Source organism: Lutra lutra, chromosome 7 (genome assembly GCF_902655055.1).
Source record: "Lutra lutra chromosome 7, mLutLut1.2, whole genome shotgun sequence".
NCBI lineage: Eukaryota > Metazoa > Chordata > Mammalia > Carnivora > Mustelidae > Lutra > Lutra lutra.
This window is the reverse complement of record NC_062284.1, coordinates 82,561,382-82,582,163: the sequence shown is the minus strand read 5'-3', so window position 1 is coordinate 82,582,163 and position 20,782 is coordinate 82,561,382. Positions and strand designations below refer to the sequence as shown.

At 39.2% G+C, this 20,782-nt stretch overlaps 1 protein-coding gene across 2 annotated transcripts in view; it reads right to left on the bottom strand.

The window, feature by feature from the left end:
- Nucleotides 1-769: 769 nt before the first annotated feature.
- The window catches only part of AKAP6 (A-kinase anchoring protein 6), a 542,654-nt gene continuing 522,641 nt past the window's right edge, over nt 770-20,782 (bottom strand). For both annotated transcript variants that reach the window (XM_047736848.1, XM_047736849.1), the window contains 2 exons: nt 10,476-13,891; nt 770-5,462 (listed from right to left, as the gene is read on the bottom strand). In XM_047736848.1, coding sequence (XP_047592804.1) covers nt 10,517-13,891 — 3,375 coding nt within the window. In that variant the 3' untranslated portion in view covers nt 770-5,462; nt 10,476-10,516. The remainder of the gene's footprint in view (nt 5,463-10,475; nt 13,892-20,782) is intronic.

Below are 20,782 nucleotides of genomic sequence, written 5' to 3'. Positions count from 1 at the left end.
ATGCCCACCTGTGGCCACAGCAGTGTCTGTGGTGAATACTTATTTCCTTGGCAAATTCAGATTGTTAATTATGACCAGCATGTGGGAAATGAAAGTGTATCTTACACAATCAATGATCATGGTTTTTACCTTTGTTTGGGATGAAAAATAAATTTGAAAAAAAAAAAGAAAACAAAACAAAAACAAACAAACAAAAAAACCCGGACTCTTTGAAATGGCCAGGATTTAAAAATGCTTTAGAAAAACATTTAGAGAAAAGATTCCAGTTTATCAGTGAATTGAAGTGAGTTTAGGTTATGTCAATTTTCCTGATGGTTCTGATTGAACTAATGACTTAGTCTGTAATTGACTAACCCTCTAAATCAATCAAAGGCAGGCTGTTAATAAGTGAACTAAACTTAAGTCCTTAAACCAACTGTGGATGTGGAACAATCTTTAAGAGTATGAAACAAGGCATACTTTATTTTACTAAAGGTAATATGAAACTAAATCGAGAACTCAACAAAGTCTAGAAAGCAAAAATAATGATGGTGGGTGCTAATACATTACATTGATTTTGCAAATGGGACTCCATCTACCTTTAAGAAAATGGTGTCAGAATTTAGAACACTGTAGACCAGAAAAGGGAAAACGTTTTCTGTAATGGAGCAAAAATGTTTTTGTAAATATTTTAGGCTTTGTATGCTACATGGTCTCTGCCTCAAGTACTTAACTCTGCAGTTACAGTGCAAAAGCAGCCATAGACAATATGTAAACAAATGTGTGTGGCTATGTTCCAATAAAACTTTATTCATGGACACCAAAATTTGAATTTTAAATAATTTTTACATGTCATGAAATACTCTTCTTTTTTTTTTCCCAACCATTTAAAAATGCAAAAACCATTCTTAGCTCATAGGCCAAACAATAAAAGACAGTGTGCCAGATTTAGCCCAAACTGTAGTTTGTTGACCCCTGCCTTCAACTACTAAAGCATGAACTGTTAAGAGTAGCTTGTGAATTTCAAGACACATCAAGAATGTCAGTGACTCATTCCTTCTTCATTAAAGAGTAGCTATTGAACACAACATTACTTATGCCCTATACTTGACAAAAATGTTTACCCTGAGTTGAATAATGAAAACAAAACAAAACAAAACAAAACAAAACTGGACACATCCAGATTGTGGGTCATTTTGTAAAACTGGCCTGGACTTTTCAGAAATGTCAGTTATGAAGGATCAAGGAAAGAAAGACTAAGAGCATAGGGAAACTGTTCAAAATGAAAAAGACATGAAAACTAAAAGCAATGCAGGATTTTTGTTTGGATCTGGGATTATTGTAGGCTGAAGCATTTAGATGAAATGTTAGGATTTGAAATTTAGTTTCAAATGGTTCAGCACAGAAGTATATATATGTGTGTGTGTGTGTGTGTGTGTGTAGACAGAGAGATGAAACTAATGGAGTAAAATATTAACAATTAACAAATCTGAGTGATGAGTAGGCAAATATTGTACTATTCATTCAGCTTTTATAGGTCTGAAATTATTCAAAATAAAAACTGAAAAAATGTATAGAAAAAAAGACTTGTAAATTTAGTTGGTTCAAGTTAAAAAATTTGAAGTATAAGAATTATACAATGCTTGAAAAATCAGGTATTTATCAAAATTCTAAAATAATACTAAACTCATTTGGAGATTAAAATAATTTGACACATAACAAATAGCAGGATTATTTCAGTGTGTTTTGATAGTTGCATCTAGATTGTTCCTAGGAATTTTAGCAAGGGTAAAACCTAAGCTGGATGAAAGAAACATAACAAATTCACCAAATTCAGATTCTCAAAAACCCTGTATTTAGATTGTTCTGCTGTCGTGTAAGATGCAGATTTATTCAGTGACCAGAAATCTGATACCTTTTTTCTGTAATTAAAATTTTCAGATTCAAACATTTCAACTTCTAGTAGTCAAATCCAGATAGCTCTGCATACTATTTCTGCTCATTAGGTTTTTGAAAATGTAGAGAAACTAGATCGAAAACAAAATAAATGGGTCATCACTTAATTTGTTGAGATCACTCTATTCAAGGACATGAAAGGCACTTTCACAAGAAAAACTGTAAACCCTTTGTAGGCAGAGGGTGTTCTCATTGCCTTTGTATCTCTAATGCCAAAACACAATGCTTCACACAAGTAGCCACTCAATGAATGTTTGCTGAATGACCGAATAAATGAATAAATAAATGGAGGGGAGGACCCTACCTTATATGGAAATGGGTTAAGTTTGGATTTGATGTAAGGAAAAGATTCAAGATGACTCCGGCACTAGACTGGGCCACTAAAGGACATGAGGGATTGATTATTTATTTATTTTATTTATTTATTTAAATTTACAATAATAGAATAAACATATATCTTGAATATATTTTTAGAGAAAACCACTTAAATGTTCAGATATTTTCTACATGTATGATGATAAAGACAGTTCCTCAATTTCAAGGAGTCTGTCTGCTAACATTCATTCACTCAGGTTGAAATGGATCTGAAAGTCGTGACGAGTGAAAGGCAGTTGAGGGAATGAGGAACAGAAATCACAAGGGCTGGGAGAAGACGAGTAACTGGCCTCAGTCATCTTCAAGGATGCCATGAGAAAGAAGGGGCAGAAATAGCCTGGGCAGGTCATCAGGACAGAACCAGAACTGGGAGCAAAATTAAAGGCAGAGGGAAGGCAGCACTATGTAGATTTTAGCAACCGAAGAAAGAACCTTCTAACAAAGACACACACCCAACCAGCTTGCCTTAACAAATAATGAATCGCTCAGTGGAAGGTGTAGGCAGAACTGGTGTGACCATTTTCAAGGATGGCTGGGGAAGTAGTGCCCACACACAGCAAGAGACTAAAGCTATCCCATCCCTTCCAACCAGAAAAAGTACTGTTCGATAGAAGTCATTTTACAAATTCAGTGTTAATATTAAGAAGGTAATTAATAAGCAAATATTTGTAATACCGCAAGGACTTCAGTGAGCATATATCAAGTAAATGGAACATCATGGTCAGCTTGTTCCAGTAGATGTAGACCTTGGCATTACCCAAAGAAAATTTAAGTCGTCTCAATATGTAAAAAATACCGTACCTTAACAGAGATCCCAAATGCTCTGAGGTGTTTCACAGACTCTCCATCTTGGGCCACTATCCCTATGTCCTGTTATTTCAAGCCTAGCTAATTTTCTACAGCTGCCTCCTAATCAGCCATTTATCTCTAATCTCTTCCACCTGTAATCATCTTGCCCACCACTATTAGATGTCTGCCTAGAACTTCTTTTGAACTATTACTACCTGCTCAGAAGCCTAGAATGATTAATCAATTTAGAAATATGTATGGAAAAAGATTAGAAGAGACATAACAATAGTTACTAAAATGGTAAAATTGTAGACTAGTATTTTTTTTTTTTAATGTTCTTGGTGTTGTACTCATGTTCTAATGATAAATACAGTCAGGTGCAAAAGAAAGACTTTCCTTACTACCTACTGTATTACATACAAAAGCTCCAACTTAACTTTTTTAAAGACTGCTCATTCAGTCTCCCAGTTTACCTTTTGCCCACTAACCCTGCAATAAAACTTCACTCATTTTCTGTTGTCTAACTTTCTGGTCCCTTCTAGCCCTTCTCTTCGGCCTCATCCCTCTTTGCTACTTCTGTCTCTGTGCCTCATTTACCACTCTGCTCTCATCCTTGCCTGCAGAACAATTACTGCTTCTCGTTTGTGTGTTCCCTGCATCTGGGCTGTAGGTAAGCCTCCTGAGGGCAGGGCCTTTGCTGATCTACGCATCCCCCACTCTAGAATAGTCCTTGCAGATAAAAGGTGTTAATTAGCTATCAGTTGAATAAATGATTGCATTACCTATTTTCCTAGTTATTTATGTTTTAGTGCAGGTGTCTCAAAATGAAAAGGTACATGTCACCCATACTAATTCAATACTTAACTTCAGTAAATTTTTATTGGCTACCTACTGTGTATTAGGCACTTTAGTAGGTGTTAGGATATAAATTAAAAACTGCATTTAAGAAGAGCAATAAAGACCAGATGGAATATTTCTCAGCTAATTTCTTTTAACACAAAATAAGTACACCTGAAATCTATAGTCTAAGTCAAAATAGTCATATTTCCTAGACCGTCTTTCTAACAAACACATTCAAAAGAATTACATAAAATAAATATGAGACTGACTAGTTAGCCTGAAATCCAATATCAAACCCTTAATGATAAGTAGAGATAAAAAAAATCTAGGCTAGGTTCTTACTGGTTTAGGGGAACTGGCATTTAATCATTTGTGTTCTAAGATCTTTATAGTGATCAGAAAGATTTTGAAAATTGTGAATGCTTCATGTGTAGTTTAAGTAATTTTAAGCCTCTTATGCAATATGGGTATTTTGGAAGCTACTATGTGTTGTAGTTTTTCCAGAATCAGATGTAATAATTTGGTAAAGAACACAGGTAGAAGAGATCACTGGTTTTCCTTTTCCCCCAATAAACTACGTTTATTATGCCAATTTTAATTACCATGCAATCTAATGGTTTAAGGCTTATATTTTCCACATCACTAGACATCATAAACATGAAAGCATTTTATACTGTCATTATACATCAATGTTTGTACTTGGTTATACATATATACAGAAATTATTCACACATCTTAACCTTGCTATTTCCTCCTTTCAAACCAACATAATTTTACCATGAAAGCAGCTTTTTAATAAATGGTATAAGAAATACAGCAAGGCACACTTTTTTAAAAAACTTTTTTCTCATTACCACCTCAAGAAGCATAAAAAACGAAAATGTTGTACATAATTTAATAGTAGAATGTCACCAGTTTATAATATACAACACCATATAGTTGTTTCTTGAAGTGCTGCATAGATAATCATTTTTAAAATAAAATAAATAAAATGGCGCTTTTAAAAGTTGCTTAATTTTGAAAGAAGGACCAGTATTTCTTCTGTACGCTGCAATCAAATCAAATGTTGGCCTTTTAGGTAAACCTCTTTCGATAAACATAGGCATCATACCATAAAAGAAAAAAATCCAGATTGAAACATGAAATTGGTCAAGTACGGGCAGGGGTGGGGGTGTCATTCCAGACAGGTGAATTTAATGGACCATCGATTTGGTGGACTGCAGAACTTTAAAGAGTAGATGGGGAGGGAGGAGGCAAACGGAAAAGTCTCGCTGGAGAGGCAGGGCTGGCAGAGGTAGCTTGGGACAGGAATCCATGGGAAAACAAGCAGCTTCGCCAAACTTCAAAGACAATCACCTAAAGAAAACCAGTGCACAATCCAGATCACAAGGCTCATGTGGACAAATCGCATTCGGAAGGAAGATTCATCTTGGGAGAGGTCAGTGTGACAAATGGCAGTGACGTGATGAAACCACAGACTAGCCCGGGGTGGGACGAGGAGGCCACCGCTGAGTCAGGCTTATCTACAAGAAACAAAAAAAGTGATAAGAAAAGGTATCAGAAATGACTGTTTCATTGGCAAAACTGAGCCCTCTGAGGAAGACTGCCGTTTCGGAATTACCTGCTAATGTTCTGAAACCAAAGGACACACAAAACATAGTGATTTTAATAGCCCAACGGTTCACATTATTGACAAAAATGTTTCAGAATCAATTGAAAGATGCATTGATTTTTTTTTTAAGACATGGTTTTAAAGAAAACAAGAAAAATCATCAAGTTTGACCTTTTCTCTGGATATCATCTACTCTTTTGCTTGTGAACTCAGTTTTGAACACTCAAGATAGATTCAAATCACTATGAAAATGTGAGGCCGCTGGTTCCAAGCGACACAGCCAAGTTTCCACGGTGATTCACAGCCTGGGAACTCAGACCCTCAGGTGGTTGAACCTTTTCCTCAGGGACTGTATGTAGGACAGCGGAACTGAACAATTCCACCATTACATGGTGGTGAAATATTCACAGCTCTGTCACAACCCCAAATGTTCCAGCCCCTTACTGGTAAAAGGATCTAACCTGGGTTTCTAGCTCGAATATGAGTGCATTTCATTTAAGGTACAGACGCCCTGTGAAAGTAAAAATGACGCAATTATTTCTGGACATCTTGATGGCTCAGACACAAATTCATTCAAAACTCAGTCAGTTCTGCCTACTTCTAAGAGGCTGAAAGCAACAAGTTGGATGTGAGGAACAGCTAAATTCCAGGGATAGGAAGTAGAGGATGCAATTACTTGAGGTCCTCTGACCAGCTGTCAAATAAAGCAGGGTTTGCTTGTCTGGGTTTAAACCGAGTTCTGGGGCCCAATGTCAGGTTGCTGTATTGTCTTTCTAGAACTAAATATTCTCCTTCTCCATCTTTCTCCTTCTCTATAATCATGTAACCGGTTTATGAGCCAGAAACACTTCAGCAAATGTGGTTTGGCTGAAGTCTCAGGAAGCTGGGGAGAGAAGGCAGGTTCTCAAGAAGAGGGAGAGATAGACAGAAACAGATGGGCCAAAGTTTGGTACAGTCAAATACAGCAGTAACTCAAGAAAGTGCATGGTGCATTGTTCAAATGCGGAGGTCAGGACTCACTTGAAATATGGACACCGAGCGAGGAATCCTGAGGTGAGGCAAAGCTGGTCTTACTAGATGCCAGTATTTAAATTCTCTCTGGCTAATCAGGTCTTTCAACTTGGCCCACTTGGAAAGGCGCCGATAGGGGCCGGCAAAACGGACTGAAGCACAGATCTGGGGTGTGTGTGTGTGTGTGTGTGTGTGCGTGCGCATGTGTGTGTGTTTGTGCGTGTGTGATGGGTGATGACCAATAAAATCTTTGTTATTTAGCATGGCAGCTAGTTATTCAGAAGTGCTGGATAATTAAAAAGCATTTCACATCTACCAGAACCTTGACTTATAAAAATGATTTTAAAGGTAAATTTGGTAAAGATCTACTTGCATCGTTTAGCAAAAAATTAATACACTATCACCAAGAATAGTTTCTTAAGCCTGCTGGGCCAGGTTTGGATCATATTAAACACTTAGTGTCAATCCAACTAACGGAATAAGAATTTACATCGTATACATGAGAAATGTTTGCTCTTAAAGTTTTCTCAATTTGTAATGACTGAGTAGGAGCAATTTTACTGGGTATGTGTATACTGAAGCATTCAAAAATACAAGTAATTGCTGAAAATCTAAAATCGATGAGCTACCCACAATCACATCTGCAGACCAATAAGACAGGAAAAGCAATGGAGTAAAAAGTTCTGAAGGAAATTCATGCATCCTAAATACAGCCCCTCCAACACACACACACACACACACCATACACAGCAAAACAAAACTGAAAACCAGAGTAAATCAAAAAGAAAAAAAAAAGTACACACTGGCTAAATGTGATGAGTGAGATTTTTATACCACAGGATTTATCCAGCCTGAAGTTTACGGTTAAATCATTCACCAAAGATCAGAGGCTTATGATGAGGATTATGAAGAAATAACTGTCAGAATACAGCAAAAAGATTAGTGCAAAGTACATCTCTTAGGCAGGTCCTAGGAGGCACTCCAGACATACATTATGTGCTTCCTCCAAATGAAGCAGAAATTTCTGGATCTATCCAGTTACCTTTTCTTTGATGTGATTTGCTGTAACTGACCTCTCTATTTTGGTAGAAACATGGCACAGAAATGAAAATAGTGAAAAGCACAGCAGTGTGCCTAGAAATCAGTGTAGATGCATCCTGTGTGAGACCATGTTTAAAACTTCAACAGCGTCAGTGGGTTTTTAATTAGAACAGTAAATGAATAACCTCAAAACCTTTTTGAAAAAAATTCTTGGTACAGATGTAGACTGTAGCTGCTGTTCTAAGTTGTAGCTCTTTCCAGATGACATACCTTCATCATCTGAGAACTTATTTCTGGGGGGGAAAAAAAGGGCCCAGCAAATTGAATGTGCTGATAGAGCACTCCAACTGATGGTTTTGAAATCGCTTTAAAAAGTAGAGCTTTTTTTTTTCCCTCCTTTGAATCTTGTAGGAAGAACAATGACAAGAGTTAAGCTCTTATAGACACGAAGTCTCATACCTACCAAATAACTTTATTAAGGATTCCTGATATTTAACACCAAAGGCATGTCAGTCTTTTGCGATTAAATAACTTGTCCTGGTTGGTAGTATTTTAACAAAATGTAAATATCTATGTCCAGGTACCCAGTGCTAATGACGGGGGAATAATGTAGGCATCCAGATATTTGGGGTATGTGACACGGAAAAAAACTGAATAGGACCAGTGGATATGACTATGGAAATGGCCCCTGGCTGATCACAAGTCACTTGGGGCCATGTCAGTTCTGCAGAAGGAAAATCTGGCTGCGTCTCCCATTGTCTGAGATAGAGCCAGGAACCACATCTCGGGGGCTCCACAAAATATCGCTGACTGGCAGGTAGGCCAGCTGTGTCTTTGCATTGTCGTGCCTGTGAAATGTGAGAGCTGCGCCCACCCAACAGCACAGCACATTCACTTGCCCAAGTCCAAAGATGGATCTGCTTATTATTCCCATTTCCACTCTCCAGCTACGTCATAGACCGAAAACTCCCAAAGTATCTAAAAGGGAGGGTGCGATCCAGGGGCTTCTCCAAGGCCAGTGCTGCTGGAACTCTGGCTCTCCACATGACCGGTGACTTCAGGGTCCCGGTCACACAACATCTTGCTCTGAGGGATGTTGCTTTCAAGCCTCTATCCCCTTGCAGAAAACAAAAATCAGCCGGGCTCCACCAGCCCTTCTGCGGGGCTTGGCCGAGCCAGCGGTAACAATTGGTACTAATAGAACTTGTTTAGAAGCAGCTTCTAGAATTGCAGTGACTCTCCCTTAATGGTCAGCTTTACTGCATACTGATGGAGAATGTGATTATGGGGTGGACATGTTTCACAGAAAATACATTTCTCTCTCTCCTACTTTTGTCCTCACTTCTGGCCAATTGTAAATGGAGTCTGAAACACAGAAAATTAGTTGATCTATATTAGTAGGTAGGATGTCTTTCTTCAATTTTGCATACGGAGTTTATTTTTAGGGTATATATATGGTATATATTCCCCCCCTCCCCATTTCTAGCAGCTCTACACAGAATCACACATTTTAATGAGCTTAGGGCACAGGTGTTGCAGGAAAAAAATAATGATGTTTGCCATTCATCTTTCAAATTAAATAATGTGTTTTTAAATAGTAACTTTTTTCATAATACATTATGGGAACAACATTTATCTGTCACATTTTAAAAAGATGTATTTGTAATAAATGTAAATTACTTTTAGAAAATCAGTAATTAGGCTCATCAAAAAATAAACAATCTGCCACAAAAAAGATAATCTTTAGCATAGTTAAGTATAATAACTGTTATTTGAATAAGTTAACAAATTAGGGTAGATTGCTTCTGTAATTCATTTCCTATAGCACGAGTTTAGGTTACAGCATTAAGCTTCTGGAGTGGGGGGTGGAGATGGCATTTGGCACATCACACTTTGGTGAAATACAACTCTCACATTCAAAAGCTCAAATTTTCTTCTTTAGACTTGACTGAGAAAGTGTATTCATCACTGGGGCTCAGAAATGGAAAATAACTGAATTTTCATGTCACTTTTTGAGCTATACCATCATCTCAGAATTATCAATCAATAGCTGTCTTATTAAATATGAAGAGTGGAATGACTTTCTTAAAAATTTTGATGGAAATCAGCCTGTCACCTTCAGGCAAAATTCAAAAAATTCTGTTTTTATCGAAACGCCATTAACCTGTCATGTATTCGCTCTGCGTTTGCTTTCTGCGCCTGTTCTCGGTCTGTGTGTGGATAAACAGGAGCCTCTTCCCTAACATCAACTTTCCCCTCCTGTTTGAGTCCTTGGCCTTGGCCATGATTAGGAGCTGTGACAGCACAGCCTTCCACTGGGGAAACAAATGTGATGATAGTTGCATTAGACAGAAGCATAAAAGGGAGGCCCAGATCAGGAGATGCAGCCTTTAACCTAATCATTGTTCATTTCCAGGCACCTGAGGGAGTGGGCTGCTCTGTGTGCAGGAAACTGAAGTGGGGGGGCATTGTCACTTGGCATGCATTTTGATCAGAGGGTATAACTGCAATTGGGAGAATTTTTTTTTCCTCCCTCAGTGGCAGGATGTGAGGTCCTAAATTATCTGGCTACTTCCTCAAATTTAGTATTCTTCTTGCCAGAATTATGTAATAAAAATAATATCACTAAAAATGTCATTTGTAACCATCTCTCTCCCTTTTGCCTCACAGTTACTTGCATTGTTGGGAATGTTTCTTCCACCCAAATGTGTTATTCTGATAAATGTGTGCAATGACCAGTCATTCTGACTAGTATTCTCTCCTATCATGGCATTGTTGACTCAAACTCATAGTTGAAGTATATATAGATATATATTAAATATATGTTAAAATATATTAATAATATATATTAAAACATGAGGAGCATACATACCTTTCAATGAGATGATTTTCATGCGTGGAGAGGGTTGCATTCTACCTATGCATATTTTTATGTTGTTCTTCATGAAGATTTAGAAGGTTTTCTTCACAGGTTAAAGTTTTGGAGTTGGGATGCAAAGCAGCCTTGTCTTTTGGCTGCTTTGCCTTTGAGGAGAGTTCTGGGACTCCAGATTTGGCTGAAGCAGCATTATGTTCTTCTGGCATTCCTGATTCACCTGTGTTTTCTGAACTTTCCTTTTCACTGCCCAGCCTTGAAGTGGTTAGCTCTGAGCTTTCCCCACAGATCGTAGCTTGGGGTAAACCATCCGCTTCCTTTCCGACATCAGATACTTCCTGATGGGGAGGACCTGAAAGAGCCACCATGTCTGCCTCCTCAGCCAAGAGAGATGTATCGCTAAACTCAGGGGACTCAGCTGCTGTTTGTTGGGGCACAGCAGCCTCACCGGAAACAGCAGGTTCGTCTGGAGGAGGGCCGGAAAGGCAGGTCTCATCTCCATCCAGGTCATCATCAACACAGGCCTCAAAGAAGCATTCAGGTTCCTCCTTGTCCTCTAAGCCAGAGTCGGTCATGTCCGGTGGCACTGGAGTGTTACTCTTCTCTTCCACGTAACTGGTGACCTCCCCACAATCACTGTCATGAGAGGAGAGAGATAAGTAGGAATAAAAGTCCCCTTTTCTCAGCTGGATGGGCCGGTGAGAATGTTCCAACACCTTCTCCTTGATCTGAGTTAACGAGGTAGGAGCAGCTGCCTCATTTTCAGGTTGAGATTTACTTTTTAGGGCCGTTGAAGCCATGTCAATGATTTCCTTAACAAAGTCGTGTACGGAACAATCCTCAGCATCTTTTTGATGGGAAACATCTGGCTCGCAGTCACAACAGGAAATGTTGTCACTGACAGAAACGTTCTCCTCTGTTTCATTTTGTTCAAGTGCTAGGCAGCATCGAGCAGATTTTCCAGCCACGCTTGGTGCATCATTAGATGAAGATTTCAGTATATCAGAATCCTGCCTACTGGTAACTCTAGCTTCTGAAGGCAGCTCTGGGCAAGACTTCTCAGTGGGAGTAGAAGCAGTTGTTGGATTTTCAAAATGGTGGTGGTTTTGACATTTCTTTGGACGGTGTCTAACAGCTTGGGGAACAAATTCATTTCCAGCAATATTTGCATCATCTGAGCTATCCATAAATACTTTACACTTACAATGCTCACTGTCTGAATTCTTCTTCCCAGTTGTACCGAGACTTTCCGATTCCTTCGAGATCCCATTCTGTTCATCTTTCTGCCCTTCTGGCGTGCTTTCAATATTGCCATTTTCCATGTCAGCCACGTATGGGTCTTTATTGACTTTGAAAATATTTTTCTTATTTTCACCCTTTGTCCCTAACTCATGAGTGTGGGATAAATTCTTGCCGTTTCCATTACTTTCGGAGAGACATTTGATGGAGCTGTTAAGTAGAGCCTCGATGTTCAGGGTATCAGAGGGATTGGTCATCTCACTACTACTGACATCCTTACTGCCCTTTATTTCATCACTGAGATTACACCTTCTCTTATCTTTTGTCAAGGAAAGCTTTGGTCTGATCCAGGTCTGCAGTTCATTCTTTATATAGTCCAATCCTGACATTAAGTTGCATTCTTCATAAATTTCATCATCTGTTGCAATACTGGAGTCGTCATCCTCATCTTTGATGCATAGCTCTTCTTCTGTCAAGGTGAGGGTAGAGCTAGAAAGGAGGTCGCTGTCATCTTCATCATCAGTGCAAGCAGAGGTACAAGAGACATTAACAATCATGCTGACATTGACGTCGCTTTCATCAGCCACCGACCGAGTCAGGCGCTTCCTGAATGATGCATTTGATTCTGGGATCTTGTTCTTGTGTAATACAATATCCTCTGAGCAAAGAGAGAGCTCATCGCTGCTACTTAGTTCTGTAAGAGATGCTGGCGAGTCTTCATTGATAGAAGATGCTATGTCCAATGACAGCTGGCCAGTAAAGGACATCTTTTGGGAACTGCTTTGGAGAGTCATATCAGAGACACTTCGTTTTATCTTTTGCTCTGAAGGGCTCTGGATATTCTCCAAACGATTCAGGAGATCGAGTGTCCTTTTACTCAGTTCACCAACTGAGCCACTGCTCACGCTTATGTCCCCAGAGCTGTGACAGCTAAAAAGATCCTCGTTGCTTTTATAGGATGTCAACCAACTTTCCAAAGAGGTGCTTCGCTGGAGGCTGTCACTGCCATTTTTAAGGATGCCCAACCCAAATAAATCACCCCCTGGAGAAAGGGACTCAATAGATGAGCTGTGGGATAACAGGGAGAGCTGTCTGCCATTCTGCATGCCAGTGAATGTCTTCTCTCCATTACCACTTTTATATGAACTTCGATCCATTTCATGGGATGCACTTGCCAAAAGCCTTTCATGGGGAGGTGCATCTGGCTGTAACTCTGTAGCCTGATGTTTAGATTTGCAGGACTTTTTATCAAAATAAAAACCATGAAGCAGGGGATCCTCCACATGTGCCTTTTCACTTTGTGACTGTTTCATTATCATTGGTAATTTGAGTTTTGAGCCTTGGAGGTACGAGTAATCATAAAATGTAAACACATCATGTTTTCCTTGTAATTCTTCTCCCAAACAATCAGGGGTATATTTGGTAACACTGTTTAAATCTCCAACTTTTCCATTTACACAACTCACTGGTGAAATGGATGACTGAGAGCTGTTTGGAAGCTTAATGTGTTCCTCCTCATCTTTGAATTTCTGCTTTAACACATTAACTGCATCTCCCATTTGTGGGTCCAGATGTTCAGTTTCAGGGTTACTTGGGGACCCATCCACCACATTGAGCAAGCACATTTCTGAGTTGGTGGTGGTTTCAGTGTCCCCTTCACTCATGATTCCACTCTCACTGCCTGAATTCTGGCTCATGTCGCCTCCATGGCACGGGCAGGGCTTCACCAAATTGGAACCTCCGACGAGGTCCGGCAAAGATTTGGTGGATGAAAATGAAGAGTCTTTACTGAGACTCTTTGTTAAAACACTAGGCTGCGCCACACTGGTGAACTTCGGATTGTTTTTCAGAAATGGCATGTGGCTGTCCTCATAGAGTTCCACATTGTGGAGGCTGTACACTTGGTAAATGTGTGGACTGGAGGGGGCAGTGATACTTGAGGCATACTGAGATCCCCCATGGTCACCTGCCTCTTCTTCATAACCAGGGTCCTCATTACCTATCTCTTCAAGCTTTAAGGAAGGCATGACAGGTTGGGGTTCTTGATCAAGATCATTTGAGTCTTCATTCAAACTAATTAACTTGTTGCTTATGTCAGTTTCATCCCATTCTAGGGCATCCTCACTCGTCCCATTTAGGTCCATCAAGCCAGGATCAATCACATTCAAAGTCTCCTACATAGGAGGAGGAGAAAAAGAAGAAGAAGAAGAAGAAGAAGAAGAATTAGGGAACACAAGCATGAACATTTTATCCATTCAAAATCTCTTGGAAGAGTCAGGAAAGAAAAAAAAAAAAAAAAAAGAGTCAGGAAAGAAATTTGCCCCAAGCATGGATTTGAAAGATAGCATAATTATCAGCTCTATTCTCCTCTGGAATAACATCCAAAATTATTGAAATGGGTTTTTCTATCAATAGTAATTTGTCACTGAAGGCAATAACATAGATTAAAATGTAAGATTATTAGAGTCAAGTTGTAATTTTTGGAATAAACCATTTCCTTTCGATTCTTCTACATTTATTTATTTATTTATTTGACAGACAGAGATCACAAGTAGGCAGAGAGGCAGGCAGAGAGAGGAAGGGAAGCAGACTCCCCACTGAGCAGAGAGCCCGATGCAGGGCTCGATCCCAGGACCCTGGGACGACGACCCCAGCCAAAGGCAGAGGCTTCAACCCACTGAGCCACCCAGGTGCCCCGATTCTTCTACATTTTTAACCTGGGATTGGATGAAGATAAAACTGTGAGGTAAATGAAGGTAGAAAGAATACAGTCTGTGACATCTTGAAGGCATATTCGCTCTGATACTCTTAGTCCTGCAGTCCACAGTGGAATACCATTTGCAGCCACAGGTGGCAGACCCCCTCTTCTCTATGCTTGGGTTTTCCACTTGAAGCAGCTTTTGCCATGGGGAAATAGAATAGGCTTGTAACCACCTGTAGAGACACTCATGGCCAGAGACCCTTGTTTGTCCATCTTTTCTTCTGCCTTCCCTTGCAGAATTTGGCCCTGTTCCCAAATAGACCCAAGATAGACAACACTTGACTGGTTTTCTCACCTACATGCAATTGGACCCTGAGTCTTGAGCCCCGGTTCTCTTAGTCTCTCTCTCTCTCTCTTCCTTCCCCCAGTCTCTTCCTATGACAGAAATTCTACTTCGATCTTATGAACTTGCCTCACTATTTCCAGTCCTGCCCCTACTTATTAAAAGCAGGAACCCTCCCCTCCAGACCTAGAATAACAAATATCTGAAGACTTCCTGACTCTCAAGTTTGACTCAGCCCAGATTCTCTTACATTTCATTCTGCCAGCACAGTTGGGATCCTTGATCTTTCCTTGGATGTCCTGGCTTTAACTTGGTTTAGGTAGAGCTTGACACATTAATCTGGGACATCATGGGTGAATGGGCTCCTGGACTCTGTCCAGATTCCCTCACCATCCTCACTTGCTGCCCAGCTGTCCAGATTCATGCCAGAACCAAGAGAGGTGATACAGGTATGCAGGCCCTGACAGGCTCACCTACAGACAGAAACTCAGAATTCTGTAGCTCAGCTTCTGTTTATGCAGGGTAGTCAAACAGATAAGCATGGCTCTAGAACAGTGCCAAGTGGTTGAAATGCTGACCTTGCCACCTACCAGCTTTGAACAAGTTGCTTAACCTTTCTGAGTGCTGATCTCTTCACATCACTTGTGAAGGGGGCTAGCATTATCGGTCTTTTGAGATAATTCTGAATACTACTGAGCTAATGCTTGTGAAGAACCAAGGAGGCAGTCAATATTAGGTAGCTCTAACTCTTAGTCCATGCAGTATTGCTCGAGAGTGGCCTTGAGTCAATTCATAAAGGGTTCTCTCTGCCTACCCTCCCTCCTTATCATTCCTTTCAATTTGTCCTAAAAACCATAAGGGATTCATGACCTGGTAGGGAGAAAGAGATGTCACACAGTATAATAGGTCAGCGTATTTGCATTACAATTCAGAATTATCTTAAGGGTCTGGTTGAAAAACAGGCCATGATGCTTTTATTCCTCAGTAGGGGGTGGGGAAAGGCTTCTCCAGGAACACATTCACAAAACTTCCCTAAGAAACCCTCAGTCTTTCCTGGCACTAGTAGTTAAAGGATACCACAGAACCTCATTAAGTGTAAAATACCCATTAGCACTTTATTATACTGGATATGTAAGAGATTATCTGTATAGCCTACTTAAGTTTAAAAGAGTCCAGTTACAAAGTAAACATTAATTAAGGGACATTTTTATATTTTGTGACAGAAACCTTTCATGCTGCCAATGTTAGAGCAGTTCATCTAGAACACTGGCAGTCATCATACTCACTTAGGTATGGAGTACATTCACTGTGATGAATTTTTATTAGGATTTCTGTTTATTCTTTGCTTGCTGATAAAGGAAGCACTAATGACCAGTTAGTATGGCTAGTGAATGTTAAAATCTTCAGCTGTAGAAACAATCAATCAGTCTAATCAAATAGTGTATTAATTTCAAATACTATCTTGCCTGACACCGGACTCTGAGAGTGCTAATAAATAATTGAACTAGTCTTTCCGAGACGCTCTCTTTGTAACTCTCTGGTTGGCTTCAACATTTAGCAGCATGGATTTTCTCTGAGAGTCCTAAACCCAGGGGCTCACACCAGATGCAGGCATTGTGCCATCTGGGTGTGTGTCAAGAGCTTAGCCCAAATGATGCCTGTCACTTGGACTTGTCTTCCGCGACACAGTCATTTTCTGACCAAATGCCTCTGTGGCTTTACAAGTGCAAGCCTCAGGAAGTGGAAAACTTACAGCAGCACCTTAAAGAACAAATCTTTTGCTCAACTAGTAGTTGGGGTGGAGATTTGCCACAGGAAAAAGATGAAACTTTAGGATAAAATATTGTCCTTTCCCCTCCTTAAGTCTCTCTTCCTATAGATCTCTTAAATTTATTGTAATTGCTGAAATTTTTTATATGTCAATTCCTGGGACTATCTGACAAGATCCTTTAGGAAATCATTGACTTTGGACTTAAATTTTTATATATTAAAGAAGTGCGATTTGTTCTGCCCTCATTCACTCCCTTCTGTTGTGGATTAAATTCTGTCAACATTTTCAATAAAATCTCCATTTCCTCAAGATTTAACCTCAAACATAAAACCTCCCCTGGGAGCAAGTAAGTATGGAAAGTTTCCAAGAGGAAGGGCATGGGATATTTATATAACTAAAAAGTTATCCTTGAAAGAAATGATATGTGTATAGAGAGATGTAACTGGCAGGAAAATTATTTGGTCGAATGCTCTCTTTGATGATAGCTCAGCAGCCAGTAATGCTCAAGCTAATTAACCATTTGTTGTTATTTTTCTAGAGAAACTGTCTAGTACTTTTTCAAAGGGCACGAATATTCCTGTCTTTGATAACGTGATAAATCAAAAATGGATTTAGACAAAATCTAATACTTGACTGAAACCAAAAGGATGGTGAGTAGTTCATGAGGTTCCAATAGAGACACTGCAATTCCAACGATAATTCTGAGTTAAATTAATTTGCGTGAGGCTCTTTCATTCATAAACTTGCTTCATTGGTGTAGAATTTGTCCTAAACCTAATGCTCTATAGAAATAATTGCACACACATACACAGACCCCTTCAAGATCTGCTCAAGAAACAAGTGGATTAATTGGTGCTGGGTTTTGGTGGTTGGTTTTTGTTGTTGTTGTTTTGTTTTTAGTTCTTGGAAGTAGGTTATTTATTTCACCACAATACATCCAGAGAAAGTAAAAGAGGCTGGAGAAAAGATGATGATGATGATGATGAAAGAATCAAGATTCCAACTGTAGCAAGTAACGTACATCAGAATTAACTTCTTCCTGTACTTGTATGGCTGTAATTGAATTAGGTGTCCCAGGATTGCATTTCTAGGATTTTCTTAAAATTTTAGTGGGTTTTTATAAGAGAGGAGAAACACATTACCAGCTAAAGTATGGGGATGAAGGAGCCCGACATTCTATAAAACAACCCAACATATGGTATGATATGATATGATATAGTTGCATCTTTTGAAAAACTAAAGGTCAAAAAGATCAGCATGAAGAATGATCCAGTCAAACTTCTGGTGCTCGAAATGGGCAAAACCATCAGGAGGTCTTGCATTTTGTGTTCCTCCTGTTTATTCCAGGTCCAGGACTTCATTAAGCAATACCACTTGCAAAGTCCTGGGAATAGAGATTTATCTATAGAAAAGTAGAATATAACAAAAACATAAAAATAAATAAAAATGATTAAAAACAGAAACATCATTAACTGTAATTGAGTAAAGATCTGTGTATTTACCGTAGAGCAAAAAGCAGACCACGGGGAAGTTTGAGGTTATGGACAGGAGAGAGAAACTACATACATGGATCAGGGTGGGGAAGTTAAATTAAAGAAGGGGAAATTCCAACTTTCATATATTTGTTCTGTTTTCCTGATGCAATTATTTTTTCTTTTCTCCCCCTCCAAATCTAAAACCAGAGTATCTGAGCATTAGATGCAAAATTGCTTTCCTAAACTTGACTTAGGTAGAAATTTTTTAAAAACAAAAACAACATCAACAACCATAACAAATTGCTAGTTTTCAGAAAATGGAAAGACAGCTTTTAAGAGAACCTGGAGTTTGTTGTAATCTGCCTCTTTTTGGGCAGAGGTAGATTCAGAGTTAGCATGAAAAAATATAGATGAAAAAAGAAATAGGATGAAAAGCAAAGATGTTCACTAAATGCTTATCAATCATTTTGGGATTTAGGGCAGAAATTCAAATAGATCTGAGTGTGAATCCTGACTCTCTTCTCTCACATGTTAGCTCTGTGGTCCTGGGCAAGTTATTTAACAGTTAGTAGTGACTTAGTTCAATTATTTAATGGGCCTCAGTTCTATCATTTGTATACCCAAGATAATCACAGCACATTGGATCTACCTTAGGGAGTGTTGGGAGCTTCAAAAGAGAATATGTATGTTAAGTCCTATGGAGAGGGCAGGAGGTTGGCACACAGTAGGCGTCAATGACTGGCAGCTATCAGCATAGCTTCCCTTTGCTGAAGTGGGACAGGGCTGACAATTAAATAACCATAACTATGTTTGCATGAAGACTGGTGGTTGGCTGACTAATCTCTTTAGCACAACCACATGCATTAAATTGAAATTTAATGAAATAAACATCAATTAGCCCCTTTACTCACTCCCATTGTGCGATAAATAGGGTCTAGGTTGTCTTTGTCTGTCCTGACTGGGCTTATCTCTCAGGAATAACCAGAGGAGAAAAGACACCTGCCCAGCCCTCAGCAAGGCCCATAACTCAAGCACTTTCTACTCCCTGAAAATAATCTTTTTTTTTTTTTTTTTTAAAGGCAGGTCCATTGTCTGTGAAATTCTATCACAACTGACACATGAGAGCAATCAAATCCTGCTCACTATCTATCAGATTGACAATAATGTTAAAGTAACTTGTCTCAGCTCAGAAAATGCTTTGAAAGTCTATCTCACACTAATGATCAAAAACTGTTCTGGCGAATGCTCTTTTTCAATAACAAAGCTGATCAGAAACTCAAAACAGACAAGTAAAACCCAAAGTCATCTTACAAATTGTACTAAAATGAGTGCTGACATGGACATATTTCCTAGTCTTGACTATACAGACATTTCTGAAATAGTTGAAAAGGAAAAATCCACTGGATGTTGTTTTAAAGTGAGTTTTATAATAGCAAAAAATTGCCTTAGTTCTTAACAGGGCCCAGGGACAAAAAAGAGAGTCCAATATTAAGAATCAGGGGTTTTCTTCCCAGATGTAAACTCCATCAGGGCAGGGGCTCTGTCTGTCTTGTTTCCAGAAGAGCCCCAGAACCTGAAACAGTGCCTGGCAGAAAGCAGGTTCTCAGAAACCTTTCCTGCGTGAATTGCATGAAGACTGGGCTGTGGTCTCATGACCTCTTCAAAAGATCTGGGGAAAGATCCAAAGGTGACATTCTGCCACAGTGAAATCCCCTAGAGAATTTCTGACTTTCTAGCTGGTGCCTCCTCTCAATTAAAAAAGCTAGTATCCTCAGAAACATTATGCTCAGTAAAAGCCACATAGAAAAAGTCATATATTGTATGGCTTCATTTATATGAAATTTCAGACTAGGTAAGTCCCTAGAGACAGAATACAAATTGGTGGTCACTAGGGGCCTGGAGGAAGGGACAAGGGAAGCAGTTGTTCAACACCTGTGGGGTTTCCTTCAGAAAATGTTTTGGAATTAGAAGTGATGGTTACACAACATGGGAATGTACTCTATGCCAGTGAACTGCTCACTTTAAATGATTAATTTTATGTCATGCTAATTTTACCCCAATTAAAAGAAGGAAACAAAAACAAAAACAAAAACAAAAAACTGGGTGGCTCAGTCACTTAAGCATCTACCTTTGGCTCAGGTCATGATCCTGGGATCCTGGGATCGAGCCCTACATTGGAGTCTGCTTCTCCCTCTCCCTCTGCCCTCTCCCCAACTTGTGTGTACTCTCTCTCAAGCAAATAAAATCTTTTAAAATATAAAAATAAAATAAAATAAACAAACAAGCTAACAGGAGTCTTCAGTCCCATTGAGTTTCAGAGCCTGTAATACCATCAAACATAACAGGACTTCATCACTCTCTCAAGGAACTTGCTTATAAATATTACAACAGATAATATACCTGAATTCATTTATATTTTGGTGCATATATTACCAATAAAGATTATCTTTTTATTACATCCCTCTTTGTTTGGTCTGTGTGCATGCTCATCATCGTCAGAAATGCTGAAGAAAAGAGCATCCTGTATGTAGTACTTCTCTTAGCTCAACTTCATTCGTTTTGATGCATTAGGCTCTTTTGAGGAGACAGGAGTGGGATTAATAGACCCCTTATTTGCTGGGCTGGTCCAATCTCCTTTGACCTTATTTTACTGGATTCCTCTGTAGTATTTGACTCCCATTTTTCTTGAAATTTTCTCCTCCTTTCATTACTTTGATGCTAAGCCTCCTCATAAAATCCATTTCAGCTGCCTTTTAGATGACAGGATGTCTCACA